General features: G+C 44.6%; 2 protein-coding genes across 5 annotated transcripts in view; both read right to left on the bottom strand.

Annotated features, from left to right (window-relative positions):
- Positions 1-7: 7 nt before the first annotated feature.
- Positions 8-13,411, bottom strand: part of plcd1a (phospholipase C, delta 1a) — a 28,258-nt gene continuing 14,854 nt past the window's right edge. Inside the window, exon 16 of the transcript XR_013767544.1 lies at positions 8-654. The gene's annotated coding sequence lies outside the window, so the exon portion shown is untranslated. The remainder of the gene's footprint in view (positions 655-13,411) is intronic.
- Positions 642-11,593, bottom strand: LOC306712158 (1-phosphatidylinositol 4,5-bisphosphate phosphodiesterase delta-1-like). Of its 4 annotated transcripts, XM_079181287.1 has the most exons (16): positions 11,414-11,593; positions 9,684-9,842; positions 9,083-9,311; positions 8,798-8,927; positions 8,464-8,692; positions 8,170-8,371; positions 7,946-8,090; positions 7,684-7,836; positions 6,536-6,685; positions 6,297-6,453; positions 6,089-6,205; positions 5,806-5,984; positions 4,893-5,028; positions 4,649-4,702; positions 1,024-1,173; positions 642-906 (listed from the first exon to the last, which is right to left on the bottom strand). In XM_079181287.1, the coding sequence occupies exons 1-16, from the start codon at positions 11,442-11,444 to the stop codon at positions 815-817; spliced, it is 2,313 nt and encodes a 770-aa protein (XP_079037413.1). In that variant the 5' UTR covers positions 11,445-11,593; the 3' UTR covers positions 642-814. The 4 variants fall into 4 exon arrangements, 2 of the variants coding, with proteins under 2 accessions (XP_079037413.1, XP_079037414.1); XM_079181288.1 differs by lacking the exon at positions 4,649-4,702; XR_013767545.1 differs by lacking the exons at positions 642-906; positions 4,649-4,702 and adding an exon at positions 3,871-4,408 and having other exon boundaries at positions 1,057-3,262.

Genomic DNA, 13,411 nt, shown 5'->3' with positions numbered 1-13,411 from the left:
TGAGGGACTCTGCTGGTTTTATTTGAGAGCTAGTGCAAATTCATACAAGAGAAAAGACAAGTATGATTGAAAATATTAGTTTCACATGAAATACTTGATAAGATGAATTAATGCTCAATATGTTTAAAGCAGATTTGTGTATGCTACAGTTCACTTCGTGATATGCTCATAATATAGTCAAACATATTTTTCACATTGTGGAGCAAGGCAAGTTTCACACGTTTCACACATTTCAACAACAAGGCAATTCAAAGTGCTTCACATAAAACCATTAAAAGCATCAGACACACATGTGTCTCTCTCAATGGGCAAAACATTTGAGTTTTGGTATCATACTGTTTATTCTGTCGCTCCAGTGACCAACATCATAACTGAACTAAACTTAAATCAAGGCAGAGTCACTAAAACAGTTCAGTGCTCGTTGTGTTTCTTGACAAACACATTGTTTCCATGAGCATGATTTGTATGATCATGAAGGGATATAAAGCCTCAAGACATCTATAAGAAATAAAATACTATTCGGAAAAACTGAATTATATACACCTTAATCCTCTAATTATCGTACCCCCCCCCCCCCCCCAATATGGCAAATGAGGTTGAATGACTTTCTTTAATACTTTCCCAGACTACTCTTTCATTCACTTCTTCATTGACCTGAAAAGTGTTACGCATAAAACGGTGAGACAGAACCTGCGGCTTGGCAGATGACAAATTTGAACTTAAATTATATTTTGCATTAAAACTGGACAAATTCCTTAAAATAGTTCCTTAAAAAAATGCTGTTGCTGACATGAAGGTTTATCCAAACGTGACCCTACTGGGCGTCTATGAGCATGAGACACACAAAGAGTCCGGCCGAACAGATGACGTCACCTCTCTTGGTGAGCAGCGGGACGTGGCGATACCCTAGAAAAAAGGAAGTGAGTTTTAGCTTCGTCAGCAAATCAGTCATATAATTTACATCTTGCTATTGTCTATGAAATAGCTGTGATAGTTCAAACTCTGTTTAAGCTGGACTCTTACCGTTCTGTACGCTGGTAAGCGGTAGACAGTACTGCCCGATGAAATCATCATGGGACATTGAGTCATGGTCCTCCACCACAAACCGCAGCATGGCCAGCTCTGGGACGTGGATGTCAAACGTGAAACTCTCATTCCACATCGGGTTGAACCCTGCAGGGAGAGATTATTTTTCAGCGTGTGACATTTGCTCAGAGGGAAAACTGAACAATGCAGTGTGTGTCCATATCTGTGTATGTGTTGTGGCATCACACGGGGCCAGGTGGTAGATGGGTGCTACTTCCCCTTTAAGGATCAGCAGCCACACTACAAGATGACCGCCGAGGCAACAACTACGGCTCCCAGAAGGCCTCACCACTCACCCAGGTGTGGGCGGTTTGGCCACCTGATTGAGGCCAGACTTAAGAGAGCTGCAGGAGGAGAGGAGATGAGAGAGAGCACACGGCGTAAAGGAGCGCCGAAACCTACTTGGCATGAAGTTCCGAACCAGACGGAGGAGGACTTGGACTGAAGGAAACATGGCTGTCGGAGAAAAGCGAAGGACACTCTAAGTTGAGTTTTGTCTAACATCTGCTTAGCGAACTGTTATCTCCGCTTGGACGCTTTTTGTTTGTTTGTTTTTGATTTTTGATAAAGAGACTTCCCTGAGTGGCCGAGCCGAATCAGAATTAAACGTGATCTTATTCTTAGAACCTTTGGATTTTGTCTGTTTTTGTTAGTTCCCCTTGCACCACCCCCCTAGCCTGCTCTAGTGACCTCTCATGATGTTGCAGATGGTGGAGAATGTGGGCAGGGAGCTTAAGTGCTGATGATTGGGACGGAAGATATTGCAGCTTTGACTCAGTTTTTTGCAGAACTTCACACAAACGACCACCCAACCCAAATGGAGCAACTGGTGCATCTGCTGGTGGAGAGCCAGAGGGCCCAGCAGGAAATCGGGGCAGCCTTGTTGCAAAAGCAAATAAAGGCCAACCAACTGAAGGAGCTGGAGCTTCAACAGTTACCCAGGTCAAAACCCAAAGCCGCTGACTTCATCCCGAAACTGGGAGAGACTGACAATGTGGAAGCTTACCTTCATGCATTTGAAGCTACAGCCACTTGGGAGGAGTGGCCAAAGATACAGTGGGTTGGACTCCTGGCTCCTTTTTTATTGGGTGAGGCACTTAAAGCTTATCAAGATGTAGAGGCCAGTATTGAGCAAGACTATGACCAGTTAAGAGAGAGATACTGATCCGCCAAGGGTTGACTAAATTTAGCATGGCTCATCGGTTCCATAACTGGACCTTCCAAGATGGAGTAACTCCCCGTTCCCAAATGCATGAATACGAGTGATGAAAAGGTGGCTGGAACCAGACAAGAGCAGCCCCACAGACATTATAGGGACTCTTGTTATGGACCGTTACCTAAGAGCTTTGCATCAGTACATCTTGGTTATAGTAGACTATGCCACCCGGTACCCGGAAGCGGTCCCCTTAAGAAAGGCGAATGCTAAACAAATAGCCAAAGAACTGTTCCTCTTCAGCAGCCGTGTAGGGATACCAAAAGAGATCCTTACGGACCAAGGGAACCCCTTTATGTCCAGGGTCACCAAGGAGTTGTGTTCTCTGTTGCAAGTAAAACAGGTAAGAACAAGACTCTCAAAGCCATGCTGAGGAAGGCCATCAACAAAGATGGAAGAAATTGGGACCAGCTTCTCCCCTACCTTCTGTTTGTGGTAAGAGAAGTTCCTCAGTCTTCCACTAGTTTCTCACCGTTTGACCTCTTGTATTCTCACAAACCTCAGGGTCTTTTAGACATAGCCAAGGAGACTTGGGAGGAGCAACCCTGTCCCCACCGGACCATGATCGAACACGTTGGGGCCATGCGAGATAGGATGGCAGTGGTGGTCCCCATTGTGAAGGAGCACATGGAAAAAGCCCAGAGAGATCAGCGTGCCGTTTATAACCGAGCCGCTCAACCCAGAGAATTCCAACCAGGAGACAGGGTCCTAGTTCTGGTCCCCACGGTGGAATGGAAGTTCTTGGCTACGTGGCAGGGACCCTACGAAGTGATTGAAAAGGTTGGGGAGGTCAATTACAAAGTGCGGCAACCGGGGAGGAGGAAAGGTGAGCATATTTACCACATTAACCTCTTAAATAAATGGTATGATCGAGAGACCTTGTTCACTTGCCTTCCCCCCAGAGAGTCACCAGAACCGTCCCGAGACGCTGTACAGTTTGGTCCAGACCTCTCCCCTCACCAACTGCAACAAGCAAAGGAGTTGGTGGAGGGCAATCCGGATGTCTTTTCATTCCTCCCAGGCTGCACACACCTAGTAGAGCATGAAATACGCACCCAGCCAGGAAAAAACGGTGAACCAAAGGCCGTATCGGGTGCCGGAGGCCCATAAGAGATTGATTGGGGAAGAGGTAAGGAAAATGTTGGAACTAAATGTAATTGAAGAGTCCAAAAGTCCCTGGTCAAGCCCCATCATCCTAGCAGACAAGCCGGACAAAACCGTACGGTTCTGTAATGACTTCAGAAAAGTAAATGAAGTGTCTGAGTTTGATGCATATCCCATGCCTCGTGTCGATGAGCTTATTGAAAGCCTGGGCATTGCTCGATTCCTAACCACTCATGATCTCACGAAGGGATATTGGCAGGTTCCCCTGTCTGCAGGGTCAAATGAGAAGACGGCCTTTGCCACCCCTGGAGGCCTTTGGCAGTACCGGATGATGCCCTTTGGTCTGTTTGGAGCTCCCGCCACCTTCCAGCGCTTGATGGATCAGGTACTAAAACCCCATCAAGAGTATGCATCTGCTTATTTGGATGATGTTGTGATTCAGAGCACAGACTGGGAAAGTCACTTACCTCGGGTGCAGAAGGTCCTGGAGTCCCTCCGACAAGCAGGCTTAACAGCGAACCCCGAGAAATGCAAGTTGGCTTTCAGTGAGAGAAACTACTTGGGGTACACCATCGGGCGGGGCCTTGTCAAACCCCAGGAAGCAAAACTCCGGTCTATTCAGGACTGGCCAAAACCGATGACTAAGAAGCAGGTGAGATCCTTTTTGGGCCTGGCCAATTATTACAGATGATTCATCCCTGTCTTTGCGATGGTAGCAGCCCCTCTCACAGAACTAACTACAAAGCAACACTCCCGGATGGTGACATGGACCCCGGCAGCAGAAGAAGCGTTTGGCAACCTGAAGAGGGCCTTGTGTTCCAAACTGGTCCTGACTGCCCCTGACTTCAGCAGAGAGTCTGTTGTCCAGGCAGATGCCTCGGAGGTGGGTTTGGGCCGTATAACTTTTCTGTTGTGCACAGACCAGGACGGCGCCATGGAAATGCCGATGCCCTGTCCCGCTGAGATGCCTTCTGGTCCTCATTCACCCCGCCGAGGACGTCAGACCTGGGGAGAGGGATATGTGGCATCACACGGGGCCAGGTGGTAGATGGGTGCTACTTCCCCTTTAAGGATCAGCAGCCACACTACAAGATGACTGCAGAGGCAATAACTATGTCTCCCAGAAGGCCTCACCACTCACCCAGGTGTGGGCGGTTAGGCCACCTGATTGAGGCCAGACTTAAGAGAGCTGCAGTAGGAGAGGAGATGAGAGAGCACATAGCGTGAAGGAGCGCCAAAACCTACTTGGCGTGAAGTTCCGAACCAGACGGAGGAGGACTTTGACTGAAGGAGACATGGCTGTCGGAGAAAAGCCAAAGACACTCTAAGTTGAGTTTTGTCTAACATAGACAAACAAACCGTTATCTCCGCTTGGACACTTTTTGTTTGTTTGTTTTTGATAACGTTTTTGTTAGTTCCCCTTGCACCACCCCCCTAGCCTGCTCTAGTGACCTCTCATGACGTTATAGTGTATGCGGGTTACGCTCACCATTGTTATCGATGTAGTGTGTCTCCTTGCTGGCGTTGTCCGCCGGGACGCCGTAGATCTCCACTCTCACCAGAGGGTCAACAATGGATCTTTGTTTGTCCCTGTTGATTTTAGGTAACTGCTGAGCTGAGATCACCTTTTGTATTGAGAAACAAAACACAAATATGTAACAATACAAATATTAAGAGAGAAAGAAATCATGTCTACAGCATGAAAATTCATGAGGAAATATCAGAGATTTAGAGCACAAATTCAAAACCTGGACTCCAATCCACGGTGCACCTTTAACTTTACTTTAGGGCCCAGACACCCCGAAAGTTAGTTAATTTATAGCCGCTGGTGAGCGTCTATGGCCCTGTTTTTTTTGGTGTTGCACCGTTGGCACTATTACGCCAGTCTGTTTGGCTGTTCAGCCTCAGCGAATCAGTGCACGGGAAGAGAAACGGAAGAGAGGAAAGCAAATGCGTAAAATCTGGCGGGCACACACACGCAGCGCTTTTTATTTTCCATCCCAACTCATCTGGACATTCCAATACACGAAAATTGTCAAAACAATGTGTCCATCTGGAATGAAGCTAACTGGTGAGCGAGATTGGTGTGAAAATAGTCGACAAACTGCTTTGGTTCACGTATGTATCATAACAACGGCTTGTATATCCGCTGTCTAGGTCTTCCTGTTTCCCTTTTCGAATGGCGAATGCAGACCACCGTTACCTGCTGGTACGGAGAGTTCTTTCCTCTCACGCAGCCACAAAACGTACACGCTAGATAGTTGTAGGCTGTGATCTTTGCAGTGTGGTCAAATGCAACACAGGCGACGTGAGACAACACAACAGTCGGCCTTTGTCGCCGCTAGTTCTTTGATGTCCCTTTGGTGTGACCTCTTAAGGGTTAAACTGCAAAAAACTCTCACCATCACGTTAAAGGTCTTCTTCTTTAGCCAGGGCCCTTTGGAAAGTGTGCTGGGGTCAAATTGAGAGGACGGGCTTCTCTGAAATTCTGGTTTCAGGATGTAGCCACAAGCACCGTTTGGCAGAAACCGACCCTGGTTTATGTGCATCTCCTTGGAGGGAGTCTGGAAGTTCAACGCCACTAAAAACCAAATCAGAGAGAGAAGGGAGTGAAACCTTAACTATTAACTGTACCACTTAATATGCTAATGGGTGGATTTCTGCATATAGTAAAGGGTAGCGTACCTATCTGGCAGCCAACGTTCCACATGGGCACTGGGTTAAAGTTGGAGGAGTCAGTTCTCGTGCCAGCAGGGTAGATCCTACTGAGTCTGTCCATGTTGTGATGGATGTAGGGAGTCGCTACGAGAACACATTGAAACAGTTCTCATACTGTGCTCATGAGAAATCATCCTGGAACATGTCAGTTAGGTTAGTAAGTTGTGATGTTTACCTGAAGTCTCAGCCAGTTTGAAAGCTTTACTCTCCTTGAATGAGGACATCTCATAGAAGGCCTGCATTTCCTTGGCGTGTTCAAAGCCATTAAAATGGACACTCTTGCAGTAGATGACCATGTTTGAGAGCTCTTTGGCAAGTTTGATTCTTGATTTCTAAAAGGAGACAGGATAGCGGCTCAGTTTCATTGAAGTAAACACATTTATTTTTGAAAAGTATTACTAACACTTGACGCACCTTTGATTTGGCTTTCTGTCCGTTCTCCTTACAATCTGCAGCCTCATCGTCCTCAGACACGGTGCCTTCCTCTATGATGCTGTTATTGTTGAGGGCAGCATCCAGTTTCTTCAATCGCTTCCCCTCGATGAGGAACTTTCCCTTCAGTTCCTGCACAAAAAACGACAAAATGTGTGTTTATGTGTTGTTATGCAATTTATAAACGTAATGTGCCACTCAATAGCTAAATATAGGGAATTCATCCAATGGGCGCTACATTTGAACAGGGCTTTGGGATGTCACTGAAAAATGATTTGACGTGCTAATTTTGCCCTCCTCTCTTTGTGTCACCTCTAGTGCTGAGGATTACAGTGAACAATAAGTTTGTAGCAGCAAAGATAACAAAAACTGGTATTTATTTAATCTCGTATTCTGACTAATTTCATTGCATCATAATTTATAGAATGAATGAATCTGCAGATGGTCCGGTTCAAAACCACACCAAACTTTTCTGTGGATGTCAGTTTTTGACTCACGCCCCAAATTGTGGCCAGGAACAGACTCGGTAAAGCTTGTTTATAGCCTCGCCGATTGCTGGAAATGCCTCTTGCAGCTCTTACCGGCCAGTTCAGAGGAGTCGGCGGTCAATGACGGTATAAAAAACGAAACAAAAATATACAATCACCGCATCCACGCGGAGTCCACATGCAAAACATGACGTCCGGAGGAGATAACGACATCTCTTATTGGACAAGGTGTTCTCTCACACACTGCCTCACAGTCGGATCCTTTGACTATTTATTAGTTAATATACAACTTATCTCTAAGCGCTCACAGAGCAATGATAACAAAATGCAAAACTTATGATCTTGTGAACCCATATTATTCAAACATGGAGGAGGAGCGGAGGCTTGAGATTAATGCTGTTTTGATTATGTGCTAGCGGTTTAATTTGGTCCTCACATAATGAGGATTGGGATTTAATCTCATCAGCTTCGTCTCCCAGACAAATCTAATAGTCACGTTAATGTAAACAGGAAAGTGAAGTGGTTCATTAACATAAAAGGTGGCATGTAGGTGCGGTCTTTCTTTGGTGTTTATTTGGGAGCAAAGCTCTAAAGGCTTTGAATGTTTCATGAAAAGGAATCAGTGAGCTGAGATTTACACACCTCAGGTGAGGGGAAGTCGGTGGGCATGGTGTTGCCCAGAGGGTTTGTGACCAAAGCATCAGCCAGGATGGAGGTCAAGTAATGGGCCATGAGCTTCTGTTGGTCCAAGGTGCAGTGGTTCTCCAGGGACAGGATCACTGGGTAGTCAGATGTCTGGAGAAACGAAGGAAACAACCATTCAGTGGAGGTGAAGCTCTCCATAACTGTCCGAATGAGAAGAACAGGGATGGATTTGAAATGCAATCACCGTTATGTAACATACTTTGAAGGCGAAGTCTTTGATGGCTTTAATGACGTCTCTAAAGAGCACTTTGGACGTGAGTGTGTATCCGTGGTAAATGACAGGCTCGCCGTTAGCCCCGTCCCAACAGTCCAGCTCCACACAGCGACAGCTCTTCATCAGTGCTCTGCAGGGAAAGAACACCTTCATGAAAACGTTTCCCCTTCAGTTAACGTTACATACAGTATGTTGGTAAAAGTAGTTACTTTATGTAGGCTTCTGTGCTGCTGGGTCCTTTGAGTTGGTCTGCCAACAGGTATGTGTTGTGTGAGGAGGAGATGTAGTAATGGTTGAGGGGCTGGTGCATGTCCTGATACACCGGTTTGTGGGCCGGGTTGAGGATGGAGCCCTCCTCATGGAGCATGTACATCCGGAAGCCGTCTTTGGACATGCACTTCTTCTGCTTTGCTGGTGGACAGAGGACAGACAGACCCGGTGAATATCATGCAATATGTGGATTGTGACCGTGTGTCTCTCAATACTTGTATAAAACTCCTTACCTGTCTCATCCACCTCGTGTTTATCAATCAGCTTGAGAGCATCCACCATGGACACCTCCTCCCTCTGCTCATTCAACAGGAAGTTGAGCAGGTCTCTGGAGCTCATCTGACCCTCTGTTTTAGCGTAATATCCGTAAATCACATCTATCTCTTCGCGGTATGTCAGCACGTCGTAGAAGTGCTTGATCTCTGAGCCCTCCAGGGAGCCTGAATTGGACTTGTCACATTTCTATGACACGATGAAACACATACAAGATTTTAAGTTTGGCGAACTATGCATTTTTATGGATAACATTTCAAGATCTGCAGGATGCAACGGCTCGTTGCGTCTCACCTCGAAAATTTCCGCTGCGTAAGTGTCGTCCACTTCGATGTTGACTTGTCTCATGAAGTGCTTCAGCTCCTCCTGGGTCATCTTGTTGTCAGCATTCTTGTCTGCTTTCCGCATGCAGTTTATGATCCAACTGACATTTAGATTTAAGAATTATATTTGAACTAATTAAGAACAAAACAACAAATCTGGCACAGCAAAAAGGCACTTATCTCCTCTCAGGAGTTCCATTTGGGAAACACATTTGCAAACACATTCTTTACTAAAAGACCCAGAAGCCAAGGATACTGCTCATTCTTTTGCTGCCGGCTGAGGTTGAGCATGTTGCTCATGATCTTGTCCAGGCCGTTGACCCACTGTTTCGCCTCCTCCCCGTTGGCTGCCATCAAGTCCAGATTTTTCTTGCGGCCCTTGAAGATGATGGAGAAGCACTGGTCTTCAACACTGCTCTTGGTGTGTTTATTAAGCCCCTCAGACTGACGGCCCTGGCGCACTGAAGCAATGTCATCGATGGAGACTGTTTGGAGGGAGGAAGGGCTTCGTTAGAGATTTCCCTCAAAACACTAGAATTCCCCCAGAAAGAGTCTTAAACAAGTATAAACAGTACTTTCACATGCTGTAAGTTAAGTTTCACATATTCTGGAGTAGCCGTGGGATTTGAGGGGTGTGTTTGCAAGAGGCTATTGTTGAGATCTGAAGGGAGAACTCTGTTAACAGAATGATAGCAGACAAATGAACAGCTCAAGAAGACAGTGAGTTGGACTAGCCCAGTGGAAAAAAAACTCACACTAACTGGAACTCAGGAGGATTCTAGGCTTTGTAGAACTTCTCACATTTTTGTGCATTATGTAAATAAAAAGATGTAATCCATGTAGAAAACGACACTCACAAGTCTGGTTCCGCTTGAATATTTTGTGGGACTCGTGCCACAGCGTCTTGCTGTCTTCCTGCAGTTTGAAGTAGCGGTTCTTCTTCCAGGCACTCGAGCGAATTTTGATCAGCTCCCCACCGACCTGCAGGAACTGTAGATCTGCATCTCCCTCCAAACCTGCAGGGGTCATACACAAATCTTGTCAATTTAAATGCTGTATAATGTACGATGCACTAGCAAGGGGCTGTTTCTATAGAGGGAAATTATGACATTGTTACTAAGGAAAAATGTGTGATAGTAAGTTTCCAACACGCAAAATGTTTGTCAGGTTTTCAATTCCTTCAAGAGATTCTCCAGAGAAGTTCATAAAGTTGGGAGGACTCACAAGAGATGGATTTTAAAAAACAACAGTCAAAGTCGTAGCAGTGTTATATGTTTTATGGGTCAAGCTCTAAAAAACGTGGAATCTATTTTTCCCATAATGCAACCAACAGCATGTTATTATTTGATCCTTTGTAATGGTAAAATATGTATTCAGTATAATAATGGTAAAATATATTTTAGTATCTTGGGATGTTTTGAAAGATGTTGTTCTACTGATGGGAAAGTACAGAGACACAGGAAAAGATCACTGCAGTCCTACAGAGGTATTTAATTAGTTCATGAAACCAATGTCCTATCTTCCAAGGTTGTTCATATGCACACACGAGAAGAAACATTGTTTCTGACCTCTGTATGAGACTGACTCCCAGTTGAACGCACCTGGAAGACGCAAAACAATGAGCAGAACAAATCAACCTTTGTCCAAAAACCTATACTCCCTTTTCCTTTCCTATGAGGTAACTAAAGGCGTGATTCTAGTATGCATAAAATATGATGTGCCTTGTACTTCGTTGACAGTGTTTGCACAGTTCACTGAGATACGTGTCTGTGTGTCCGCTCTCCTGCTTGCAAGCATTAAATTGACTCTTACTACTTTGAGCATTCATCAGACTCTGTTTATTTAATCAACTCTTATCCCGCATCTACATAGAAATATTCCACAACACCTTCCTGCCTCCACTTTGTAACGCAGGTATAATTGCTCTTTTATCGAAGTTCCAAGGCCAAGACGCTGTTAGGATCGTCGTATTTTGTGTAAAATTTGATCAAATCCAACTGTACTCAAAGGAAGAAAGGGAAACGTTGAAAGATGGTTTATTTGGAGACTTGCTTTCATACATCTTTCGTCTCCAGAAGCAAGTGGGCCCTGATGACATCACTAGGGTTATTTTCCAAGACTTTAGAAATCTTTCTCTCGATCCACAGAATATATTACACTGTTATACTGTTTTCATAGCTAGTACTCCGAGAATACATTGTGTAAAAACAGTGGTGTGGCCCTATAAACTGTAAACTGCATGCCCCTCTATATAACCTTAGTTTATGACTCCTGGCTTTCACCAAGACGAATTGTATTTTTGCGGGGTGACTGACATTTGTTGCTTTCTAATGGAAGCTTTTTCCATATTATTTGTTTTTGTCTTAAAAAGACCCTGTAAATCTGAGCATGATCAGCTGATGCAAGATGGCTTTTTGATACAGATGAAATAAAGTCACAAGAACTCTTATTGCCAAAAATCCCATGAACATAAGTATACTAGATATTTCCCAACCCACACTGCATGTGTTCACTTCAACAGGTGAGCTGGTGGATGCAGTAGAACAATTCAACAGGCGGTATAAATCTGTGCGTCACACCAACTCACCATGTTTCCCAGCTGTGCCACTTGACTCCATTCTGATTCCAGTCAAATTATATCACCATGAGCCGAGTCCTCTTCTTCTCCCGAGTATAGTGTCACCTATGTTACAGGAGTTACCACAACCATACACCCGTCTGTTCGTTGTATTTAGGGATTAGATCCAACGTGTGGGCCCCTCTGAGCCTATCCACACAGTGCACACTTAATACCGGCCCATCAGGCTCTTATACGCCGTCAGTCCACACCCACTGCCACACCGGTCTGACAAGTCCAGCACTGTTTGTCCTTAAAAATGTCATTCAGTTGGCTGCCAGTGAGAAACTACACCTATGGATGGAATTCAACAGAGACTAAAAATAAACATGCACTTGGTCCAATATAAACCTTGATAATATTATGTTAAATGGGGGCTTTACTATGTATCCTATATGCTTAACTCAGTGCTGTGATTTTATGTCACATTCTGGCACAGAGAGTGATCTGATTTGTGTCGGGTGTTGTCCTAGTCTGGTACATACCTGCCGTTTAGTGTGCTCTAGCCTCTCCCCTCTGGCTTTTTACACTGCACAGTTAGTGTTCAGAGTGCGATCCCTCCACATCACACCATGTCTGTAATCATCATTATTGTAAAGTCTTTACATTATAGGACCTACTGACAGCAGCTGAAGCCGTCTATCCTTAGTAGACATTCCAGTACAGTGTTGATTCAAACAGAAATATGTGCTAAAGCAACATATTCAAAGCTACACGAGCAGGTGTTGGTTATCATGCATGCAGAGCCAATCTCCCGCTCTTTCTGGCCACTGGGGAATTGTCTGTTCTGTCCTATGAACTCTCGTGTTGGGGCAAGTCTTGTGTGGAAAAAAAAGAAGCTCTGTCTGGCCAACCACGAGGAGCTACAAAGTGAGCTCAACAATCACTCTCTTTGAGAATCCCACTCGAGCACCGCCTGATTAGCACAGACAAAGATTTTGTTTTGGGTGTCTTTGGAATTTTTGCCTCCTTAACGAAACACAGAGTTTAGAATGTATTTCAAAAGCGTTACTTCTTATACAGAAACTGCTCTTTCTGCATGCAGCCACAGACAAATGCTTTGAAAATACTTTGCGTGACACAATTTGCAGAAAACCACCTATCCGTCAGTACCTGTGTTACACTTCGGAATTTTCTCAGTTTTGATCAAGTCTAGTCCTTAAAACAGATAAAGTAATTATTGTAGGTGACTTTAATATTCATGTGGATGTCTTGAATATTAGCCTTAGTACTGCGTTTATCTTATTATTAGATTTGATTGGTTTCTGTCAGAGTGTACAGAAACCCACTCATTGTTTTAACCACACCCTCGACCTGGTTCTGACTTATGGCATTAAAATAGAAGATTTAATAGTCTTTCCACAGAACCCCGTTTTATCGGACCATTATCTAATAACTTTTGAATTCCTACTAATGGAGTGTACACCATTAAGCAAGAGTTACTACACTAGATGTCTATCTGATGGTGCCGTAGATTAATTTAAAGAAGCGATTCTGTCTGTATTTAACTCAATACCATGCTTCAATATAACAGAGGACTCCTGTGATAACTTTAGTCCGACCCAGATTGATCATCTTGTCAATAGTGCTACAAGCTCACTGAGAAGGACACTAGACTCTATTGCTCCTCTAAAAAAGAAGTTAGTAAAACAATGGAGGTTCGCTTCATGGTATAACCCTGAAACCCGCAAATTAAAGCAAACATTGTGCCCGTTTACAAGTCTGTGCCAAGGACCCCATTGATTCAAAATCCCTCTATGGTTGTAAATGTGATTCAGTAGAGATGTTGTGATTCAGTTATAATTAGTGAGTGTTTCCTGATGCATTAACACAGAGAGTACAGTAGAGGTCAGTCTAACTGTTTCCTGTCCTCTGTGCTCTGATTTAAGGATTACCTCTCTGATGTTGCTTTTGAGAACCTGCTTGGAACGACTCGCTCAGACTTCAAGCGCCTGCCAAAGTGGAGGC

The sequence above is a fragment of the Pholis gunnellus genome, assembly GCF_910591455.1.
Source record: "Pholis gunnellus genome assembly, chromosome: 20".
Taxonomy (NCBI): Eukaryota; Metazoa; Chordata; class Actinopteri; order Perciformes; family Pholidae; genus Pholis; species Pholis gunnellus.
This window is presented reverse-complemented; position numbering and strand designations above follow the sequence as displayed.